At 42.8% G+C, this 24,659-nt stretch overlaps 1 protein-coding gene across 1 annotated transcript in view; it reads left to right on the top strand.

Moving 5' to 3' along the window:
* APBB1IP (amyloid beta precursor protein binding family B member 1 interacting protein) overlaps positions 1-24,659 on the top strand; it is an 86,667-nt gene that overhangs the window by 53,672 nt on the left and 8,336 nt on the right. Inside the window, exons 8-12 of the mRNA XM_024575969.4 lie at positions 7,848-7,934; positions 10,402-10,545; positions 14,012-14,122; positions 21,644-21,742; positions 22,679-22,793. Coding sequence (XP_024431737.2) covers positions 7,848-7,934; positions 10,402-10,545; positions 14,012-14,122; positions 21,644-21,742; positions 22,679-22,793 — 556 coding nt within the window. The remainder of the gene's footprint in view (positions 1-7,847; positions 7,935-10,401; positions 10,546-14,011; positions 14,123-21,643; positions 21,743-22,678; positions 22,794-24,659) is intronic.

Genomic DNA, 24,659 nt, shown 5'->3' on the forward strand with positions numbered 1-24,659 from the left:
CATAGCTTATGCATATATTTAGCTTTAGGAAAAGGTGCCAAGCTGTTTTCCAAAGTGACCCTGTGATTTGCCCTCCCACTAGCATTGTATGAGAATTCCTGGTGTTCCAGATGCTGGTCAGCCCTTGGAGTTGTCAGGTTTGGTTTGGTTTGGTTTTTATTTTGGGCTGTTCTTTGTGGGTATGTAGTAATATCTCCTGTGGTTTTAAGTTGAATTTCCTACTGCCAATGAAGAACCTACAGATGCCCTAAGGGAAAACAGCGCTCCAAGAAGGTCTAGACACCTCTTTCCACTTTCTTTCTCTCTTGGACCTTGGCCCTTTGAGTCCTGGTTGCCTCTGTGGCTGTCCAAAGCCCTCAGAGAGATTATTTTCACCCAGATTTTAAAGCTATTTTTGTGGAGCGTTGGTCTGACCTCAAGCTGCCGCACGATAGGGTCAATCAGAGATCTTCCTACTGAATTCTTCTGGATAATAATGTGTTCTTTAAAGCCAAGTAAGTAGATTCTCTTAATTTACAATCAAATGTGAAGACCAAAATTGAAGTGGATGCATTTTTGAAGAGACTGATTTTAAGCATTTCTATTTCTTCAATGTTTGGTTAAATAACCTGTCTTCTGCCCAGTACTCTGCATGGACAGTACTTCGTGTGATGACCTTAAGGTGAGAGAGGCCGACTGTGGCCCTTTCCCAGGTGTGTTAGCATGAGAAACTTCCTCCAGAAATTCTCTCCGATCTGCCCTACCACCGTCTTCTGAAGACAACAATTCCTACAATGTTCTTCTGAACCCTAAAGTTCATTAATTGTATGAAATGTTGTCTGTAAAGTCATTCACATGCTGTTTCCCGTAGGTACTGCAAGACTTTGTCATAAATACATTGGCTTTTCCTCTTCACCCATCCTAGATCAGGGGAAGATTGTTCTTCAGGCAGTACCTGTCAACAGGCAGAGTCTGAGGTTGGCCCTCAGCCCCACTCTGTGTGCCTCTGTGCAGTGGATATGTTTTTTTCTGTAGGCTTAGGGCGTTGTTCTACCAGAAAAATGATTTCTGGAAGTAGAGATGATGAGTAAACTGTATCTGCAGAAGGCTATGGTATGATAGAACATTCTGAAGCCACCAACAGTAGTCAGAGGTACTGCTCATTGGATTTCCTGCCATCCGCCAAATTATTATTCTGCTCTCTGTATAAAAGTACATGCAAAGGCATGGCCCAGGTCACTGTCCTGGAGGACCAGTGCTGTCCACCAGTCACCTTGCTTTACATGGCATATGACATCCTCTGTGTCCTTAAGGGAACAAGCGTGCATATTTTCATAGGTCTGCACACGTAGGTACCTAGAATGCTTGAGAGCTCCGATTCTGACTTTGTCCTTGACATCTGCACTCATGACGCCAAGGTCAGTGTTCTTGGCCTACCTGTAGCCTGTGTGCAGTATGAAAGATGGATTTGCATTCGCAGCTTGACGAAGAAAGTGCTTGTCAGGCTCAGAATATCTGTTCTCTAGAAAATTACTAAGTTATACAAAATAGTGTAAAACTTCATGTTTAAAATTCAAATACTGGACCTTTAATACTTAAGAGAAGTCTTTTACAAATTACTTATCCTGGGCATAGGTCTGAAGATGAGACAGTAAAATGAATGCAAAGAGAGGCTTTGGGCCCAATGCTTAGAAACGAGTCAGTTCAGATTTGAGACGTCAGAGGTGAGCCAAGGGAGGCACACACACAAGGCACCATTTCCACAATGAGTGGGAAAGTAACATTGCTCACCCGGCTCTCAGGTGTCACCTGCTGACTGTGGGGCCTTGGCCTGCTTTCTGACAACACCGGAATCCAGCTTCTCCATTTGAACAGCGGTGTTACTGCTGGCCTTCCCACCACGCAGGGTCAAATCCAGCATGAAAACTGCTTGCTACACTGTGAAGTTATGAGTAGGAGCCAAGTATAGTTATGAGTAGGAGTAAAAAAGATGGGTGTGATCCCACTTGAGATTCAGTCATCTATAATAAATTCATGGAAGGAAACCAGTTCTGCAAATTCATGGACCCAGAGATGCTGCTCACTCGTCTCTTCCCACATAGAGACTTCAAATGGTGGCTGCCTCTATGAATGGACCTCAAACTTCTGTGCTGATACCCCCCAGAAGTTTGGAAAACTATGGACTACCTCACACATTTGTATGTTGACATACACAATTCTCCCATACAATTTTTTTAATTGATCAAAAAATAATTTTATATAAAAATTAGCGGATGCCGAAATACAATATGGTTTTTTAAATGAAATAATGTGTGTATATAGTTGTATTCATAAAGATAAGTACACTAATCAAAAGCTATACAACATTAGCAGCATATCCAAATGCAAACAGATATTCCTCTGGATTCCACATTTCATCGAGCATCAAAACCCACCAATCCTGCCCTGGCTGGTGTGGCTCAGTTGGTTGGAGCATCATCTCACGACCAAAGGGTTGTGGGTTCAATTTCCAGTTGGGGCACATGCCTGGGTTGCGGGTTTGGTCCGCAGTCGGGCTGGTAGACTCCCTGGTTGGGGTATACCATCGCCAGTCCAGGCACACAGAGGGGGCATCCAGTCGGTGCTTCTCTCTCACATCAATGTCTCTCTCTCTCCTTTTGTTTCTCTCTAGAAAGCAATGAAAAAATGTCCTCCAGTGAGGATTTTTCTAAAAAGCACCAATCTTTTAGTTCTTTTCTGGTACATTATTCTTTATCCACATTCTCTGCATCTGATGGATCCCTGGATTTTATTTCACTTTCTGTGTGACATGCTCCACCGATATATATATCATTGGCTGCTGCTTTGGGGGTTGGACATCCCTTTGGGTGTCCAGTGTTAGTCCGTCAAACCAAGAAGCTCCTCACTCTGCACTTTCAAACAACACAGGTTTAAATAAATGCAGATAAGGCAATGTGCAGCTTACTATAAACTTTGACATTTTAAAAAGCTATGCAATGAAAACTAACCACAGTTCTATGGCCATTTGATTCCCACCAGTATCCATTTAAAAAGTACATAAATAAGGGTTTTTTAAATAAGTTTTATATTTTAGAGCCAATTTAGGTTCACAGCAAGAGGGAGTGGCTGGCTGAGGGTCAGAACAGGGACCCTCTAAAGCGTGGGATCAAAACAGGGGCCCCCCTTACCCAGGCGGCATGGCCCCCATTGGGTAAAATGTGTTGGGGCAGTAGACTCTAACTATCCTAATAAAAAGCAATGTTATTCAAGAAACAGCTTCATTTCTCAATCTGGTTGTCATCGGGAAAGTTCTTCTTCCCGGGTGATGGTAGTCACAGGTGGTCCATTTCTCCTAAGTAAGGGCCAGGTGTTCAAATGGAAGTCTCCTGTAACCTAAGGGGTTTTGCTTTCCTAGTTATGTTGCATGTGGTCATACTATGCAAAGACCAGTGAGGTTGCCTGAAACCAAGAGTCCTAAAGACCGAGGGCTGTGCGTGGAGTGGGAGAAGGACTCGGTATTCACATTAGCCATTTTTCTTGCTAGAAGCTAGAAAAATCCGTTTCTCAGAGAAGGTATTGACTAAGTTGACTAACATAAGGTTGCTTGCTTACTGTATCACTTTTTATTTCTTTGAATAACATCTTTTATTTTTCTGGCTTCAAAAGTAATATCAATTTATTGTTTTTAAAAAGTTGGAAAATGAGAGAGGAAATTTACATCATCCATAATCCCACACTCTGACAATAATCACTACTGATATTTTTGGCAATTTCCATTCCTTCGTTGGGTCTGTTTCTTAACTGAAATTCAGTGGTGGTTGTGGCTTACCGTTGGCTGCTCGAGTGAGGAGCCAAGAGAGGAACGAGGAACGAGAAACGCAGCTTCATTCTTCCCCTCAGGTGTAGAAGGGTGCCAGCCTCTGTGTGAGAACCTTACCTCATGGTGTCTGTCCTCCCTTCCTTTCCAGCCTCCCTCTCCCACCAGGGTTCATCCTTACCTCCCAGGCCCAGGCCCAGGCTCAGCTGGAGGAAAAGTCATACAGTGGTCCCAGGATGGGCTACGCTTTTACAGGAAAGGCTGCCCTTGGCTTCAGTGCATAGGTCCTTTCGCCAGCTAGAGCGGGTGTGTGGATCAGACTGTTGCATAAAACCACCTCGGGATCCCAGTGGCTTATAGCAACAGCCATTTCCTCTCTCCTGTGTCTGCAGGTCAACTGTCCTTGGCTCTAGATTATGAGTCAGATTTAGGTAGCTCCACATGCCCCTTATTGTCCTCAGCCCAGCAGCTACTTGTGACACAGTCTTCTCATAGTGAATGGCAAGAGGTCGGGAGAATGAGTGGGAACATGCCACCGCCTCACAAATTCTTGCTCACAGTTGAGGCACTGTATACACCGCCCCTCCCACCCACGTGCTGCTGGCCAAAGCAAGCCACAGGGCCAAACCCAGCGTGAGTGGGACAAGGATATAAGCCCTTCCCATTCTAGCGGGAGGACTGCACAGTCACCTGCAGACAGGCAGCAGGTGCATTCTATCACAGGGAGGAAGGGAAGAATCGGGACTGGGGGTCTGGTCTTCTTTGGGTGTGCTATATTAACCCCCAGCTCTAGCCAGGCCAGCTGTTCACTGGTGGTCCAAAGATACCCAATATTTAACTACTCCCTAGCCTTTGTACATGCTTTCCTTCCTGTCTCAAATGCTCTCCTTATTCCTTTTTTCCTATCTGAATGTCGAACATCTTTAAGATCTAGTTCAGATTTTGACCTCCTCTGTGAAGTCTTGCTTGACCATCTTAGCCCACAGTGATTTCTTCTTCTCTGAAAACTTACAGAACTTGGCTCATTTTGAATTTATGGAGTACCTCCTCTAGCTCCCCCATCTATAAATATGTACAGGGGTGGGCAAAAGTAGGTTAATAATAATAAATAATACAATAATACATAAATAATAACACAGGAATAAGCTGTTTGCATACTCACAACTGTAAACCTACTTTTTCCCCACCCAGTATATAGTCATCTGTCCATCTGTCTACCATCTATTTAAATGTTTATCTTTTCAATATGATAGAAAGTTTCTTAAGAACAGAAATGTTTTACATGTAAAGGATACTCACAAATATTTGTTCTTGGACTGGTAACTGTTCCTTGATTTACTCTTTATTCCAAGAAAGTGGTATTTAAATAAGTAATGTATTTGCTGTTTTTTTCCTACCCAGCTGTCCCGAATCTGGCATTTTCAGAAGCTATAAGAAAAGGGATCAAGCTGTGACTGAAAGTCTCATTTCCCATTTTAAGATTCTCTTATTATTCAACTCAGATTGCCCACAGTTTCTTTTGCCACGGATAAATTAACTTTGAGTTCTGCTGCTCGCTACAGAGCAGCCCACAGTGAGCTGGCTGACCACATGACAGGCGAATGTTCTGGCCCAAGGGCAATCAGTCCTTTCGACTCAGATTTACTTTGTGTCCCTGCGTTTTCATTGGAACAAACACAGTGTAGCACCGTCCCTCTGAAGGGGAAAGAAGTTATTCAGAAGAATCTCAAAAAGAGAGGAGTCTCAGAGAAGGGCACGGCTGCAGATCCTGACTCTGGAGGGTACCCTCATAAAATGGGGCCCTTCGCAGCTGAGAAAGACCCTCACCTCTCCCTGCAGAGAGTGACATGTACTCTCCTTTTCCCAGATGAGGATGAAAAGCATATGCCGCGGAGTCTTCCTGGTGTCCTCTTTTCATCTTTCCACTCATCTGTGATTCACATTTCCAGACTCCCCAGCAAGCTGTGCTTGCTAGAAGCCCCCTCTGCATTCTCTCTTAGGTCTAGGTCATCTCATTTTTTTTTTATTGTGGCAAAATACACATAGCATAGCATTTACCATTTTAATCATTTTTAAGTGTGCTCAGTGGCATTAAGTACATCTACACGGTAGAGCTGGGTTCTCTCCTGTGGGATTTAGAGCTGAGGAGATTTATGAAAAACTCAAAGCTCTGGCACTGACTGGCCTTGGGTAAATCACTTAATCCTTCTGTGTCCTGATCTATGAAACAGCAATTACACCCATGTCGTGGGGTTCTTGAATGGTTGAAATGAAAGTGTACCTGTAAGGCCTCAGAGTAGAGTTCTGGCAGGCATTACATGGTATCTATTCTGGCTGGTCATAGTCTTCAAGCCAAACATGCAAAATTAAAATAGTTTCTGAGCCCTGGCCAGTATGGCTCAGTTGGTTGGAGGGTCATCCCCTAACCGAAAGGTTGCAGGTTTGATTCCCGGTCAGGGCACATACCTAGGTTGTAAATTTAATCCTGGATCTGGGGGCATAGGGTCCCCAGTCTGGGCACTTATGGGAGGCAACCAATCAATGCTTCTCTCTCACATCCATGTTTTGCTCACTCCTTTCCTCTCTCTTTCCCCCTCTCTCTAAAAGCAATGAAAAAAAAAATGTCCATGGATGAGAACAAAGGAAAAAAAAGTATCTGAACCCTATATGAAATCACCCTATGTTAATTCACAATACACTACCCTTCCAAATAACAAGTAAAAGTTAAAGTCTTAAACAAATATTAAAAAATAATTCAATAAGAATTATCAAAGGAATTGTACTATACTTTTTCCCTGTGTTTAAGTTACCAAGTCACCATTTTTATATATTCTATTTTTAGGAGATATCTTAATTCTGCAAATTCTGTTTGCCTGCACTTTGCTTCCTAACTCTGTCCAGTATACACGTTCTCAAACTTGTGTGAATAAACACCATCCAGAAAGAATGTTGGAATGCGGAATTCCAGGTCCTGACCCAGAGATTTCAGTTCAATATGCTGGGAGCTCAGGACCATGAGTTTTATGGGGCATCAGTGGTCTGGGGATCCCTCATGGGAAAACCCTCCTATGGTGCAAATAAACATTTGTGTCAATATTCAGGAGGGTCCTTAATTTCTTCACGTGCTCCAGAGATATGTGTTCTAGTTTTCTCACGTTTTTTCATGCATTATTTTACAAAGCCCTACATTTTCACTTAAAAACCCTCAACCATGGCATAATAATCACTCTGAACGTTGATACTGCAGCTGTAAAAGTGACGTAAAATTTAGCCCCTTGGACGCTCACGATTTTTTTTGAAACGTACACATGTAACATTTAGCCTCAGCCAGTTCACTGATATTCAGAATTAACAAGATATGATACACAGATTTATACAAACTCTGCTAAGAGAGCACACGCCCATCTGTGAGTACTTCGTAACCTTGGTCTTTCCTATCTGGTTAGGCTGGCTCCCTCTCGGGAAATGCCCTTTCTACTTCTGTCGGTCCTTAAGAGTTGCCAAGCCTCACACTCTGTGTTGTGATTGACCCACAGTTTGTTAAAATTAAAAGTAGTTGCCAACATTTATAAAAATCCAGACTATCAAGCTTCTCTTGAAAAGCAGGAACCTCTAGTCCATAGGCTGTGGACTCCTACGTGGCGTCCTCCAGCCGGAGCGGGTCCCCTCCTGGCCACTCCACATTCACCCCAGCCCCCAGCTCTTCCCAGTGCAGTAGGGCCTCCCAGCTTCCAGCATTTGCCTCGTGTTCTAGGCCATGGAATTTAATAGTCAAATGATGCCGTGTCCTCTTTGCTGGTGTTTTCGGTCTGATGTCTGTTTCCTCGTTGATGGTGCACTATGGGAGAAAGAAGCGGTGTTACTTGTGCCCAGCTGTGCAGTAGGCAGCACTCAGGATGCCCTGGTTAGGCACTTGGTTGACAGATAGCACACGCAGAGGTTCCCAGCTGTTCCTACAGGTACATCTTCTCTCTCCAGCAAGATGGTGACTTCCCTGCGGGCTGGCATGGTGATGAAGACTAACTGATCAATCTTTTAATATTTTATTTAGAATTTTTACTTGGATAACAAAGGAAAAAAAGAAAGCAGGGACACAAATGAGAAAATGAATGCTAAGAACAAGGAATGCTTACTTGAGGTAAGTTTAACTTTGCAGAATAGAAGAAAAGAGGAGGCTGTTGACTATTTTTAAATTTTTTGCATCTCAGAACAATGGGTGATTCTGAGACACTGAAATTTTAACTTGGGTTTTAAAATTGCATTATTACTAAAGTATAGCTATTTAGATAATTAAATTGGTTTTTTCAGTCAGTAGTTTAAAGGTATGGCTGTAGACAATATATTTTACTCTTCATGAAGTTGGATTAGTAATTCCTGACTAAAAGATTTATGAATCTGCATAAAATTCATCTCCTAACATTCATTACGATTTATTCCTGAAGTGCCCCACACAGGTCAGATGTAAGGATTTCCACATCTGCTCTGCAGTGAAGTCTAAGGAGCTCTCCCAGCAGCCAGGTGTGGTAGGAAGTCAGAGGCTGGATACAAAGCTGGCTGTGCCTGTGGCATCCCTGTGTCATTGTCCAAGAACCTTGGTTTCTAGAATCTTACTGAACTATTGCAGAGATCCAGAGGGGAGTGGAAGCACAGTGTGTCAGTTACTGTACAGATGTCTGTGATTATCACCGTAGGGCTGTCTTCCAGAAGAAGTTCATTGATGGGCTGAGTCTCTAAAACTCCTAATGAGTTTTCACACAGCAGCTAGGCTACCGTGCAGGCCCTGTTCAGTATGTGACACAGAAGACTGTCAGACCTGTCACCACTGGGCACGCACAGCGGAGCCCCAGACAGGTTTTCTTTGCCCTTCACAACCTTTTTCCAAGTTAGTGGATTTTGAGTTTCTCTTAATGAAATAGAAGACCTGGCGGTGCCTGGGGCCACATTCCCACTGGGAGTCAGTTCACAGACGCTTAAGGGTGCCGGCCCCCACTCACCAGGGTCTTTCCCAGGTTCCCACACGTTTCTACTCCCTCTAGGCCCTCCCAGCTCTGTACCAATGGGTCAGGCACCAGAGCCTTGCCGCCACACCCAAGGTCCTGAAAAGACGTTATAAGTTCTGTGTCCTGGACCAGGATCACAGACAACATTTCCCAGGGAGACCCAACAGTGGGAATGGGGATATTCTTCTGCATTTGCCAAACAGTCTCCAGGTTGAGCTGAGGAAGATAAGGCACCAGGTGTCCCCAGCAGCAAGGAGATTCAGGTTCTGAGCCCATGTACCCAGCAGTGACGAGACTGACAGGCGTGGCAGGGCTGTGGGCGTTCCCACACAGCCACTGTCTGCAGTGCTTGCGCAGCAGCTGCTGAAAGGCAGGGACTGACTGTGCCTTCATTCATACGGTTGCCTGAAGACTCCTTGTTATAGGGCTGCGGCAGTGTTTTAAACGCTTGTCATGCTGTGAAAAATCAGCACTATCCAGCTTTCTAATTTGGCCCCAAAATCTGATTAGATTTAAAAGATACTGACAAGACAACGAATACTAGCTAAATCTGGAGAAAACTGGGGGAAATGTTAACGACAACAAAAATGTGTCCCAGCTCCACTACATATAAATGAACTTGAAGGATGTGAAAGTAAAAGTTATTCTACCTTTATGAGACTGAATGAAAGGAGGTTGAGAGTTATAAAATAGAAAGCAAAAAATAAGTTTTGAGTATTTGAACTGGAAGATGGAATGATATATTATTTTACTACATTGCCTTTTAAAGAAATTTACCAAGAATTATAAATCTACCCTGACTGGTGTGGCTGCGTGGATTAGGCGTCGTCCTGCAAACCAAAAGGTCGCCAGTTCAAGTCCAGTCAGGGCACATGCCTGGGCTGCAGGCCAGATCCCCAGTTCGGGGTATGTGAGAGGCAACTATCGATGTTTCTCTCCCCCTCTTTCTTCCTCTCTCCCCGTCTGTCTGAAAATTAATAAATATAATGTTTTTAAAATTTTTAAAAAGATTTACAAATCTGTGCAAGTTTTGACATTTGAGAATCTACACTTCGGCACTAACTATCCTTTCAGAGACCATGTTAGTGATTGCCTCCTTTGATAAGAAAGCCATCCCATGAATAAGTTACTAACTTATATATATTTTATTACAGAATTATATATTGTAATTTTTCTATTCCTTAGCAATGAAATAGTAATCTTTTTGCTTACAGGAAAAGTACTAATTTTTTTATTTACCAACTTACAACAGGAATAGCCTTTAATACTTACCGTTACAATATACCGAAATCCTACTCAGGCCCTTCCTCCTGCAGTCGGGGCTATTATTACTGCATTTTTGCAGGTAAGGAAACTGAGGTTGGGAGCCTTGCCTCAAGTGGTCAGGAAGCCTTGAAGTCTAATCTACCTCAGGAGCCAGGACTCTCAGGCACCAAGGATTCTCCCTTTCTTTAGACAAACAACATGCAACAAAAACATATGCTTTCTATCAGAACTGTAGACAAAAATGAGTTTTAGCTTAAAGTCTAGTTTGCCAGTTTGTTTAAATGTGAACAAAATGTGTTTACCTTTCATGTGTTTATATAATCGAAATCTCCATTTCAGGAAAGTTTCTGCGGAACATCCGTCATTGTGCCAGAGCTGGAGGGAGCCCTTTATCTGAAAGAGGATGGAAAGAAATCCTGGAAAAGGCGCTACTTTCTTTTACGAGCTTCTGGAATTTATTACGTACCTAAGGGGAAGACTAAGGTCAGAAAGAAAAAATACTAGCAAAAAGAGCTTTCATGAAAGTGACCCCAGAGAAGTCCTCAGGCGGCAATTTAAGTACACTCCTCTCTGTTGTGAGAGTGAGGTGATGACAACTTTATACAGATACATTCTCTGTTGGGACAGAGTTCCAGCAATCCTTTTGTAATTTCCCCATAGCTCTCTCTTGAAGAACTTTATCTGTTTTTAAGTCAGGTTTCAAAAGTTATGCCCAAAGCGTTTTTCTAGACATTAATTTGTTACTTTATGTTTCTATTCCTAAGGACTTTTCCCCCTGTGTTTATGCTCTTGTTCTACAGTCATTATAGCAAAACTTCCTTAACTGGAATCATAGAGGTAGCCTTGATAGATCTTCTTTTAGATTTTAGACCTTATCCTTTGAGCAGGTAAGTTGTTCTCTAAGGTTACTCTATGCACTTTCCTGTCTAATTTAGCAGAGGACTTCAGACGTCATTTAACTGCTACTTGGTGGTTTAGGGCTAGCGCCTCAAATCTGTAAGCAAACAATAAGTTCTTCTTGGAAATAACTTTAACTCTCATTCTGGCCATTAGCTTTTTCAAAGACCTTTCTTTGAGGCGCAGGGCATTTCTATCTTTTGTTTACCTTTTTAAAACTTCAGAATCTCACGTATATCTGGGGTAAGCCACACATGTTGCCTTCACTGCCCGCCAAATGGCCTATTTACAAACTGCAGCCTTCTTCTGACAGGCTTGACCCACAGTCCCATGCTGATGAAGTCACGCTGAATGTCCAGGTCTGCTCCCAGAATCTGTTCAAAGACTCTGCTCCGTCTGTCGGAACACAGGGGAGGCCTTATGGGTGATGCTCAGCCCAGGGAGGCTACCGCTCCTCCTTAGTCTCAACCTTGGACCTGATACTGTTCCGCCTATGGCATCTCTAGTCCAGTCCCAGGCTGGGGACATAAGACTGGACCCACGAATAATTTGTTTTATTTTAGAAACGTTATATCTTTGGCATTTACATATAAATGAGACATAAATAAATCTACCACAAATGACACACTTAGTGATAAAATTAGAAGTGTTTGCATTGGAATAGGACAAGGGTAATTTCTCTCACGGCTGCTGTTAACATTGGGATGGAGGGATTAACTAGAGAGTCAAGAAAAAGAATGAGAAATATAGTTATTGGAAAGAAAGGCAAAAATTCTCTTTATTTATAATATAAGACACTCAACTGAAACACTATTAGGACCAAATAACTTACCAAATAAGAAATTCTTTTCCTTTACACAAACAATATGCTAATTAAAGTATAATGCAAAAGGTTCTATGCATAATAGGAACAAAAAATACAAAATACCTAACAATCAACAAGAAATGTTGAAGAATTATATGGCATAAAATATAAAATTTAATAAAGGAAGTGAAATAACTGAATAAATAGAAATATAACATGTTATTAGATGAAAAGATATTAATTCTTCCCCCCAATTTTCTATATATTCAATCCCAAGAAAAATTTCAATTGTATTCTTTTTATTTGAAGTGACAGATTCTAAAATTAATCAGAAAGATCACACCCCCCAAATTAGGAAGAACACTGAGGTAGAACTCCTCCAGAAAAAAACATTAGATGAGAGCAGGAGAGGGGAGACAAACATGGCGATGAACAGAGAGCCGTCCAATACAAAGGCAACTGAAGAAAGCGTTTCACAGCAGTGGGGCGAGAACTGGGCTTCAATCAATAGCATTGAAGTAAATGTATGTCCACTTGAAAAACTTGTTCCCTGCCTTTTACACCAGCTTCCAAATTAAATTCTAGATGGAACATACTTAGGAAAAAGGGGAATATAAAATCTTATAAGAAAATATAGATTAATATTTTCATAATGTTGGCGTGGGAAAGTCTTCTTAAGCAACACTAAAAGCTCAAAATTATAAGGAGAAAATTGACAGATTTGACTGTATGAAGTTCTTCTTCTTCCCTCGTGGCCACAGATCCAAACAGGAAATTAAAGACTCTCTCTAGCGTTGGAAAGCACATTTGCAGCCGGTATAACCAAGTGCGAATGTCCATAAAATAGGAAGACTTCAGCAAATCAATGAGAAAAGGATAAACATACTCTTAAAAAAACAGCAAAGTTTATTTAATGAGAATTGACAGAAAAACAAAGATCAGTAGCCACTAAATATTTTAAAAGTTGCTCCATCTCATTAAAATCAGAGAAATGTAAATTAAATAGTGAAATATTTCCTCCCATGAGATTGATAAAATTAACAATATTGATTGTTAATTTAATCAATCCAAATTTCAGCAGAAGTGGGTAAGAAAAATGGGCACTCTTGCACGGAGGTTGGAATGTAAATTGGTATGAAACAATATTTATAGTAAAGTCTCATTCATATTTTTAAAATTGTATATGTGTAAGTATATATATGTGTGTATGTGGGTATGTACACACATATGTATATAAATGCTTCCCCAAAACCATTTGGAAGAACACTACTGAACTATTAACAATAGTACTCATGAGGAAAAGAATGGAATTAGAAAAAACAGTGAAGAAGGAAGATTATCATTTTATTATATATGTATATGTGAATTGTTCTTTAATGATTAATATATTTTATTTTTCTAATTAAAAAATTAAAACTTTGAAAATCCAGAAGAAAATATCATTAAAAAATTGAACCACCATAAATAAAGGAATAATTGTGTGCTGCGGTGTAGTTATTCTGCCTGCCCTTCACTCTTTATTCACTAACTAGGTAGAGAATATGCGATGTGATGGGGGGGGAGTAATAGAACAAATCTGTAATTGATGTGTAACCAAATATGTAGATTAGAGGTTGCAGTCTTTACAATGCATATTATACATGGAAGAGAGGTTTCTGTTTCCATAGCAACACCATCAGCCCCTAGAGAGAAAGTGTGAAAGGAACCTTTTTTCCTCCTGGAGAAATGCATGAAGTGTGTGCTAATTTACTGAACATCAGATTTACCTCTCATTGTTCCTCCTGAAGGGGACATGTTTTTCTTAATGCTCAATCATGAAATCCATCACTGACTTAGAGTGGCAAAAGTCAAAATGAAATTTCTGATGGATTTTATCAATCTCATGGGAGGAAATATTTCACTATGTAAGAGGTGGCCGGTCACCTTGGGTGGCTGCATCAATAATGATGTCTCCAAGTCAATCAGTCAGCTCTGAGCCTGGGAGTCAGTGCAGATACCAGAACAGAGTATAATTTTCACACCACTTCCCGGCCTGCGGCACGCAGTTTTGTCTTGGGTAAACTCTCTCACTTCTTAAAATGCTGGCTTGGCTGTTAGAAAACTAAACATGGTAGATGCTTCAATAAATTGCCTAAAATTCATTATTTTTCTACTGAAATGCCATCCTTAGTTGTGCCATCAAGAACAACTTTGGAAAAGCTATTAACTATCAGCTGTGTTGAGGTTATTTTTTGCCTTCTCTTTCAGACATCTCGAGACCTGGCGTGCTTTATACAGTTTGAAAATGTCAACATTTACTATGGGACTCAGTGTAAAATGAAATATAAAGCACCCACTGACTACTGCTTCGTTTTAAAGGTATGGTGCAAGAAGTTCTTACTTTATATCTGTAAGCAATTTGAGTTAATATTTCCTTTTAAGGAAAAAATGTTAAACGTTATATAGTTAACCTCAAGTATAATATAATAAGCTTTTTATTTTAAGCCAAAATAGGAAATGAGGAAACATTTCTACCAGTTTAGATTATTTGTTGAGACTAAAACTTTACAGTGAATATGTCTGACAGCATGGTGATTACCAGAGGGAAAGGGGGTGGGCACTGGTAGAAGGGGGAAAAATGATGATGGAAGGGGACTTGACTCAGGGTGGTGAACACACAATACAAAATATAGATAATGTATTATAGAATTGTACACCTGAAGCCTATATAATTTTATTAACTCATGTCACCCCAATAATTACAATTTAAAAAAGAAAAAGAAAAAAAAAGTAAAATGAATCTGCCTGGGCTTCTTCATCACTTATGAAAATGAAAACTCTACACTTTGACCAAATTTTATATACAATTTTATTGAAAATACTGAATAAAATTTTCAGTTCCTTATTTATTGGACTTCTACTCTGTTGTAAGAAGTTTTTAGAAATTAGGAAATTGACAAGATTTCCTAGAAAAATAGAGGAAATATTAAAAAACAGGGGGAAATCTTTTTTCTGGATAGTTTTTGTTTTTTTCTTAGTCAAATATTATAATTTGGCTAAATCTTATTTAATAATTTTGACTTCTAAGTGACCTTCCCCTGCACATTTACTCCTATTTATTGTTATCATCATCATCAAATAATTGGTTGAAGTGATTAGCTTCATTGAGGACCCGGGATAACGTGTGGTTTTCAATAGTCCTCTTTGTCATTACTCATCATCCACTTTCAATACAGATGATAACCACCACCACCACCGTAGTAGCGCAATCAGCCTGACACCCCCCCAGAATTTCTCCACCAGGGCCATTTTGCCCCCCAGGAGACCTTTAGCAATGTCTAGAGACATGTTTGTTTGTCATGACTGGGGTGGGGCTGTAACTGCTCACTTCTGATGGGCAGAGGCCCTGAATCTGCCAAATACGCTGCCATGCGCAACGCAACCCCACGACGAAGGAGTGGCTGCCCGCACACGTCAGCAGTGGGCAGCTGAGAAGCCGGCCCGAGACAGAGTGGTCCCAGGACAATGGCTGCAGAGGGACTGGGGGATGAGAGAGCAAGATTCACTCATTCATTCATTGATTCAGTATTTGTCGAATGCCAGCTACCTGTTAAGCACTGCCCCATGCGCTGGAAATACAGAAGGGAAACAGATACATGATAATCCCTGACCTCGTGGAGTTTACTTTCAGTGAGAGGGAAATGGCAATAAGCAAAAAAAAAAAAAAATTTATATATATAATGTGATATTAGGGAATGATACGTCTGTGGGTGTGAAGCAGGGTAGGGGATGGATGTGCCAGGACTGGGGCCAGCAATTCTGTGGATGAGGTGGTCACGGAATGGCTCTCCAAGGGAGTGACCTTACACCAAAAGATGTGAGTAACATAGTGAATGAGAATTACCTGGAGGGGATCCTCCCAGAAATGAGAACAGGCCCCCTGAGGTGGGGGCCTGCTGGGGTCAGGGGTCAGAAGGAAGAGAAGGTGAGGAGAATGCCCCACCGACTTCAGGTTCCTGCACTTCCTTTTCTGTTGCTGACATAAAAAGGGCAACGAGAATAATGGCAATTGCTAATATAGCGTCTAGAATGCATGTTTTAAGAATATACTAGGTTAACTCATTTAGTCCTTTTATCAACCTTGTAAGGTGAGGGCCGTGATTCTCCCGAGTTCATAGATGAGGAGCCTGAGCCAGGATGAGAAGCCAGGTGGTAGCCCAGGGCCACCACTCTCTCAGACACTGTTTACTAGGAATGGAACATCTTCTCTTACTCACCGTGGCCCCACTGCTCATGCCTTTGAACCATATCTCTAATGTTCCCATCTGACCCCACGGCCCTCTTTTGGAATCCTGAGACCTTGAGAAATTACCCAGAGGAGGCCCTCATTTCTATGCACTTCAGCTCTGAAACGTTGCCCACATCTCTCAAGCAGGGAGAAGGGTCTGGAAAGTGCCTATAATGGAAAGAGCCATTTCAAAATGCTAGTCAGCAAACTGGCTGAATCACAGTCAGGGGCAGCCTGTTAGAGATACAGGTGCCAGGGCCCTGGACCCACCGAATCAAAATGTTTTAAGGGTGGGACGCAGGAATCTTCCTTCTTCCTAAGCAGTCAGCTTTTGTGCTCAGAGCATTAGAAAGTGTCCTACCTCTAAACGTCAGCACTCCGGTGACGTTTAGCTGGTGATGAAATACCCTTCCAAGTGGACAAACAGGATGAAAGTTGTCAGAAGGAGAAAGGGCCCCAAGCCCAGGGCTGGGGTCAGAGGCTGGAGCAGGGATGTCTGGCAGGAGAAAGATGAGATTTCAGACCTTGAACTCCCTAAGAAGGGACTTTAGACACATTGAACAGTCTCAGTCTCTGGTGCTGACTCACACACTTGGGACTGAGTCCTCGAGTCATAGCTTGAGGTGAATTATAAGACTGGGACACAGGTTGTCCTGGGTGTCACTGAGAATGGCAATGCTGAGACCCAGGACATTGGACTAGAACTTCTAAAGCCCTCATATCCAAGGCCCGTGTCTTCAGGAAAGAGTTGGGGCCTCCCCACCGAGGGAGAAGCTCGCAGAGAAGAAGCCAGCAAGCACCATGGGTCGAGGAACCAACAAGAGTCAGGAGCAACCCCAGCAGGACACGTATTTCCTTTTTTCTCAGGACAATGAGCAGTTCTGTCCCCAAGCCAATCTCTTCATGAGCAGACACCCTGCTCATCTTGCTCTTCTGCGTGTCTATCATTTCCTTCTCAAAATATTGAGAATTTTTATTAAGTTGCTGAGTATAAGGCTCTGTTATGGTTTGGAGAACTTAATTTGTTTATGAACATGTTGGTCACTTATTTCCCTTTCTGTCCACTAGCCAAAAAAAAAAAAATTGTTCCTTCCTCTCTCTCTAAAAAAGAAAACAAATACGAATTTTGAAAAATTCTTGATATGCAAATATTTCATTAGGATAAGCAGATTTATAGAATTCAAAGAATACATACACACCTTTCAAAAGGAATTCAAGCTATGGAGAGGCGTGTTAAGAGACTGCATGATGGCCACACGCCTACTGGTACGTCCAGCCCAGAAGGTTTTTGTTCAGTACAAGCTCACTGATCACAACAGACCTCAGGGGGCCCTACCAGAGAGACTGGAATTTGAGTCCCGGCCCTGTGACCATAACCTGCCAGGTGTCAGCCCTCTCTGCCTCTCACCCGCTCCCTCCTTCCGCAGTGCCTCTCGAGACCAATGGTACCAGCACCCGCTAGACTAGTGTCCGGCACCTGCCGTGACCAAGTACAACAAACTAGGTGACTTAAAAAACAGAAATGTGTTCTCTCACGGTTCAGGAAGCCAGAAGTTCAAAATCAAGAAGTCAGCAGGGTAGGTTCCTTCCGAAGGGCCCTGAGGGAAAAATGCGTTCAGTGCCTATCTCCCAGCCTCTGGCAGTTTCCAGAATCCTTGACATTCCTGGGCTCGCAGCTGCATTCCACTCCTCTCGGTCTCCAGTCTCGCCTGGCCCTCTTCTGTCTGTGTCTGTGCTTTTGCTCCTGGTCTTACAAGGACACCAATCAACAAAGATTATATTTTGGGCAGCATATCTTTGGAGGGAACACAATTAAACCCATAATACCCACCTACTTCTCCCAGCTAGAAATAGAGGAATCATCCCTGAAGCCCCTTCTCTTTCCTTTCTTGTCCAATCCACCATCAAGTTCTGATTTTCCGTCAGAGACCTCTCATCCAGCCCTCCTCTCTTCTTGCTCCTCACTCCAGTCCACCTTCTGTAGAGCCAGCAGCTCCGCCTGTATTACTCTGCTGTTTTAATGTGTCTGCTGGACCCACTGCCTAGAGGACAAGTCCAGAGGCTAGTTTGAAACAAGGCCCTGGACTCTGACTTCTGTTGAGCTTATTATCTGCCTCCCCTTTCCATGGCTCTCAGGCCTTAGCCACACAGACTTTTTAGGTGTTCCTCAAATGTATTACAACATTCCATCACTTCTTCCAAAGAGCCTTTCTCTGCCTTCATTTTCAAACTTTTACCACAAAATTTACCACGTCATTAAGTAATCATATATTTACATGTGTCCCCCACCCAGCAACAACCCCAGGGGCCCCTTCCTACTTCTGGTGTGAGTCTCTCTTACTCATCCTTATTTACTCAGGGGCTGGCATATTTCCCAGCACCCAGAGGGGTTTGTTGAACGCGTGGGGCCTCGGTTCTAGTTACAGCTCTGCCTCTCTCCTTGGACGTGGACACAGGGCTCACCCTCCCAGCCCTTGGTTTCCACGTTTGTAAGTTCAGAGGCCTGAAAGTTCCCTTTTAACTGTTGTGTTCTGCTAGGAGCTTCTCTCTTTTTCTGGTCAGGAACGATCAAACCAAATGCAGAAGAGTCTGCCCAGTGGTACTGAACCAGCATTTTTTTTCCTTAAACAGCTTTGCAAATGACTTTTCAACAAAAGGCTCAGTCAGTCAGCAACCCCTTGGCGAAGTCCCAAGACTGACTGGAGCTCCAGCACGGTGACTGGCTCTAGGATGCCCTGGGAGCCGGGAAGGAGCCTGGTGCCCACTGGTAGTTCATCTTAGAACCATAAAAACTGAGGATTGCAAGAGACCTTCAAGCTCACCTGTTGCTGAATCCTGCCGTACATGTCCATAGTACCCATGTGGTCTGAGGCAATCAGTGAGACTCGCCCCATAAATGTTGGAGAAAATGGAGCAAGATCAGTACACCTGCCTCCTCATCATAGCAGGAGCCACTGTTAGAATTAAAGGTCGGGAGGCCTTGCCTCTGTTTTATGCTCAAAAGCCATTTGTTTAAGAGAAGGGCTGTATCTCACTCTACTTGGATGAGATTGTTTATTGTGCTAGTTAAGTGGGCACCTTCACACAGGCCATTGCCTTGTGCAGTTCGCTGCGAGCACAGGCCAGTTACAGTCTGCTCCTGGGACCTGGCTCTCCCATGACCCGCACCAAAGAAAGAAATAAAAACCCCAGACTTTTAAGATAGCCAGGCCAAGGGAACAATGTCAAGGTTTTTACTTTCTCAGGGAAAAAAAAAGCTGCTTCCTAAGAACTATTATAAACATTAAATTGCTGAAAAGACCCGTGTTCACCCCTCCTACAGGACAGAACAAGGAGGTTGTTGTAAGTTGGGGAACTGTTTCTGGTGCAGAAAAGGACTTCGGTTTGGTTTGTGAGTTCTGTGGTTGAAGGGAGCACTTCAGGTGTTTGTGGAATGTCACAATCTGTTCAGGGAGTAAATCCTCCGCTTAGTGGATTTTCATCAATATGACCAACCTTCTGATTAATTAATGTAACAAATCCTTTTTTGCTTTTGGGCCACATTATCTGACTTGATAGACAGCTTCAATTTTAAGAAACTCCAAAGAGGATGCTTAGTTACAGTAACATTTATACAAATAAAATCTACTGTTCAGTTTAATGAGGGAGCATTGAAACCCAGTGTTCTTGCAAATTCAAAACCCTTTCAAAGGTGTTTTCTGCCATCTGCCGGCCAGAATGGAAAACTACAGGCAACCTTCGGGAGCCTACCTTTGAGCTCAGGAGGGAAGGGACCTATTGTACCTAAATAAATAGGAATTGACTGTTCTTCCAGTGACACAAATTCTAAGGGCCGAGGGATCTCCATAAAGCGAACAGTTTATATAAAGCTAAAAGTATAAAGGTAGACTTTTTTCAATTGGCTCAAAGGCCAAAAGCAGGAATTCTTTACAATTTCTGAATTTTTCTGAGGTGTCTTTAGAGTCTGGAATTTTGGCTTAATAGCTTGATATAAATGCATAAATTCTAGGGGGGTGGGACAAGAGATCCCAAGATTCTAAAGAGCCAAGGGTAAAATACATAGTAATTTCTCTGAGCCTGTTTTCTCATTTGTAAAACCAAAAAGTACTGACCTCTCATCAAGTTCTGGGAGTCTCTGTGGGTCTTGTTATGCGTTCTGGGTGCAGACAGCAACCCCACTGACTCGCGCTGCTGGGTTGCTAGGCAGGCCAGCCAGGTGACCAGTGCAAATGCTGCTTCTCAGACTCAAACTGAAGTTCAAGGCACAGTGCCCTTGGCTTAGATCAACTTTGAAAATAGCCATTTCCTGAAAGGTCGGTGATTAAGTCAAAAGCAAAAATGAAGTGGGGAGGTCTGTGCAATACCCTGAGGGAAGAAATGGATAGCTTCACCAGCTTCCTGCCCATGGGAGGTGGCTTCCGGTTCTCTGCATTCCATCTCACCTGCAGCACCACCAGCGATTTCATGCTTATCCTATAGCAGGATTAATGAACTCCTCTGAGAACTGGAGAAAGAAGAAGAAAATGGTAGCATGCGTGTGCACACACACACAAAGTGGTTGTGGCTGGAAATTATTTTCTACATCATAAAGCTAAGTGAAAAACTACAATGCCTCATGAAAATGCACACGGTACACACCCTAGAACCTAGATTTGGTTGCCTGCCCCTTGCCTTATGGCTATAAGACTTCTGGCTGAACAGGAATTCTTGCACTTCCAAATTTCTTTTAACAATTATTTGCACCTCTGGACTGGAATAGCGACCATGTACCAGGTCATGTGCTAAGCTCTGGGGTTCTCAGCAGTGAATGCGGATGTGATTCCCACCCTCGTGGAGCACACAGGCCATCAGAGACATAAAACAGAAATTACAAACTCAGCGAGGATTCAGAAAGACAAGTGCAGGGTAACCTGTAGGACCAGGGGCCTGCGTCTCTCTTTCCCTTCCTGTCTGCCCACATCACTGTTCTCACTGACTGTGAGCTCCAAGGAGGCCTGGATTATTCCCAGTGCAACACCCAAAGTCAGGGCCACTTGAGAATGGACAGAATTGTTCCTTCTCCAGGCCATCCATCCTGAGGCCAAAATGGCCCATTTGGATAGGAGATGACAGTTAAGGAAGGATAATTCCTGGTAGCAGAAATCACCCAGGATTGACTGGGAGTCACAAAAATACTATTAATTCTGTGAGGTAAGAATTACATCGGTAAGTTCCCTAATATGGTAAGTGGAGAAATGACTCAGTTTTCTCGTGAGGATAGGAACATGATAGATGTGAAAGCTTGCAAATGTTGAAAAAGCAGAAATGAACATTTTTATTGATAATCCAGTAAGAAGTCCCAGATTTCTTCAATCCTTTCCAAACTTAGTCCATTTTGAAAGTACTGCTTTTCCTAATCCTAAAACCGCTCCCAATAATTTTTGCCACCATCTCAGGAAATCACATACATTGAGTTTAACATTTTTTGAAATATTATAGAATTTCACACCTGAAACTTACATAATTTTATTAACCAATATCACACCAATAAATTCAAAGTACTCAAAAAAATTTTTTGAAAGGTGCTCATGAATAAAGAGTTTATTAAGGGTCTCTGAAATGACTTTTTCTAGCATCCCCAAATTCAGAAGGAGTCCCAGTACATCAAGTATCTCTGCTGTGATGACGAAAGAGCGCTGAACCAGTGGGTCACGGGGATAAGGATCGCGAAGGTGAGTGAGCGTTTGGACTCCAGCCTATCTTGCATTTGAATTTGCCAACCGCCTTCCTGGCTGGGTCCAGTCTTTATGCTCCTGTGAAACACTTGACTCAAACTTAATAGGTCAGTGCAATTAGTGGGTTGATGCCACCGACATTGTCTTATTTATTTGCCTGTTGGGTTTTTTAACTAGGTGAAAGGGATAGAAACGCAGATGTCTCCAATGACCTGAGAGTCAGCAATTTACTTTCACATGAGACTTCCCAGCTCTTTATTTACTTGTGGAGAGCATTGCAAATGTAGTGTGTAATTAAGAAACATGAGGTGGGATTACATGCACGAGGTGTAGAATTATGTGAAAACATATGTAATCAGAATTACATGGCTAAAGCTCTCCTCTAATGTCTGGGTAAAAGTATTAACTCTCTCTGCTAATCTGGAAAATTATTTAACACATGAAGAAGCAATCTGTGGATTTGTTATTGAAATACTGATACCACTGACCCTTAAACAACCCGGGGGGTTAGAAGCACTGACCCTGGCACAGTCGGAAATCTTGAGTATAAATTCTGACTCCCCAGAAATTTTACTAATAGCCTACCTGTTGACTGAAATTACCAATAAATAGGCAGCCAATTAACACATATTTTATATGTTATATGCATTAGGTACTGTATTCTTACAATAAAGTTAGAGAAAAACTGGTATTAAAATCATAAGGAAGAAAAAACACATTTACAGTATTTGTTGAAAAAATCCATATATAAGTAGATCCACACAGTTCAAACCCATATTGTTCAAGGTCAACTGTATTAAAAAAAACTACTCAGGAAAAGAGTAAAAAGAGGAGCATGAAGTACTTTTTTTCTCTCAACATGTATATTGCCATCGAGTGCAGAATCCAGGAAAAACAGATGACTTTCTTGCTTCTCTTGTGTTTCCTCCCTAGTATGGAAAGACTCTCTACGATAACTATCAGCGGGCCGTGGCCAGGGCCGGGCTGGCCTCTCGGTGGACAAACATGGGCACTGGCAACACGGCCACCCCAGCTCCGCCTTCCACAGGTACCACACAGACAGAAACCCTAACACTGGTTCAAGCTCAGAGCTCATGCTCAAAACTTCCCCAACACGTTCTATACCAGCAGAACCCTATGGAGACTCGTACACAGCATAGGCAGTGCGGAATGCACTTCCCTTCTGACGGGCAGGCTCAGATCTACACATGCACATGCTCGCCTCCGTTTCCTTCTGCGTGACTTTTAGCAAAGCTTTGCCCCTTTCTCATGATATGCTTGTGGATAAGATGCTGGTCACCAGTTTAGGGTGAGCTGGTAGGAGTGTCTCATCAGAGTATAAATGTTATATTTGTCCAAGGCTTCATCAGTCCCCAGCACACTGCCCACACCAAGGACAAGATCATTTCCTGGTGTTTTGTCTCATTGACGTCATGGCTAGAGCCTCATACCCAATCCTGGACATCACATTTTAAAGGTAGCGTGACAGCTGCTTGTTTGTATTTCTAAGGAGAACAGGACATTGAGGGATGAAGTAGGTACTATGCGCCACATCGCGTAGTTTCTGGTTCTTACAACAACCCTGCAAAGTATACATTATCGCCACCGATGAGAAAACTGAAGCTGGGAGAAACGATCTAGTATCTCCTCAGTGGCTGAGCTATAGCCCTAACACATTTTTATCTTTGTGATAAATAATGGTCAAAAACACTGGAACCGACCATTTGTGGCAGAAGAGTCTGGTCATCGTTCCGAGTGTTAAAGGGTGGTCACAGCAAAGGCCAGCATTTATGGACCTTGCTGCTTCCAAGGGTAAAACAAGCTTGCAATTGTGGAAGCTGCAGTGAGGTCGACGTGACCCAACAGGTGCAGATATTTTCATCAGATGTGTCCAGTCTGGCTGTTCTGTGGACGGTGCATTTCCTGGAAGTTTTGGCCAAGTGGTTTTCTGCAGAGCACTTGTCATAATTTATAAATTTAGGTATTTGTTAATTTGTTCATGGCCTATATTCTCCACCAGACTCTAAGTCTCCAAAGGACAAAAACATTTCTGCGTGTTCCACACTGTGCACCTGGGGTTCACACCCTGCAATACAGTCAATACGTGGAGAGTTGGTAAATACAAGGTCGCTGAGGCTGATTGGGAGCCAGGGTGGGCTTTACTGACCTCAGTCACATGGCCAGCAATTAAGTCCATCGTGCAGATGCGATGAAGCCCCACTGGAAACTCTAGACACTGAAGCTTGGGGGCGCTTCTGGGTTGGCGTGACCCCACAGGGCAAGAGCCTGGAAGCTCCATGTTGGGACCCTCCCAGACCTTGCCTTGTGTGTATCCTTTACAATGAAACTATCACTGTAAATTCACACTTTCCTGAGTGCCAGGAGTCATTCTAGTGAATTATTGACCCTGAGGGAACCCTGAACTTGTAGAGGGCTGGTCAGGAGTTCGTGTGACTGACACTGTGGGTCTGAGCCTCTGTGGAGGCTCAGCCCTCAAACCTGCGGAGTCTGATGCTAGCACGGGGTGGGTCTGTCAGAGCTGAATTTAGTCCACTCTCGACTTGCACCCAAGTCCCGCTTGGGATGGAAATGGAGTAGTCTCCCTGCCGGGGCCTTAAGTCTGCCAACTATGGGCTTATGTCAGTGGTCATGCGGTATCTGACGTGCGGTATCAGTGAGATGCTGTTAGGATAGGGCACCCGCAGGTCCCATATCCAACTATAGGCATCCCTCCTGGGAAGTTCCCAAGAAAAAGAGTTATAGGACCAGGAACGCAAAAGCAGAATTCTGCATTTTGATTAGCTGGGCTAGTGAACATAATTCCTCACTCAAGGCTCTCTGGAAGAATGAACTAGAGCTTGTGGTTTTAAACTCAAAGCCTGAAATGGATGTCTCTCCTCCCTAAGTCAGTCAA

The sequence above is a fragment of the Desmodus rotundus genome, chromosome 4 (genome assembly GCF_022682495.2).
Source record: "Desmodus rotundus isolate HL8 chromosome 4, HLdesRot8A.1, whole genome shotgun sequence".
In the NCBI taxonomy this organism is placed as follows: Eukaryota; Metazoa; Chordata; class Mammalia; order Chiroptera; family Phyllostomidae; genus Desmodus; species Desmodus rotundus.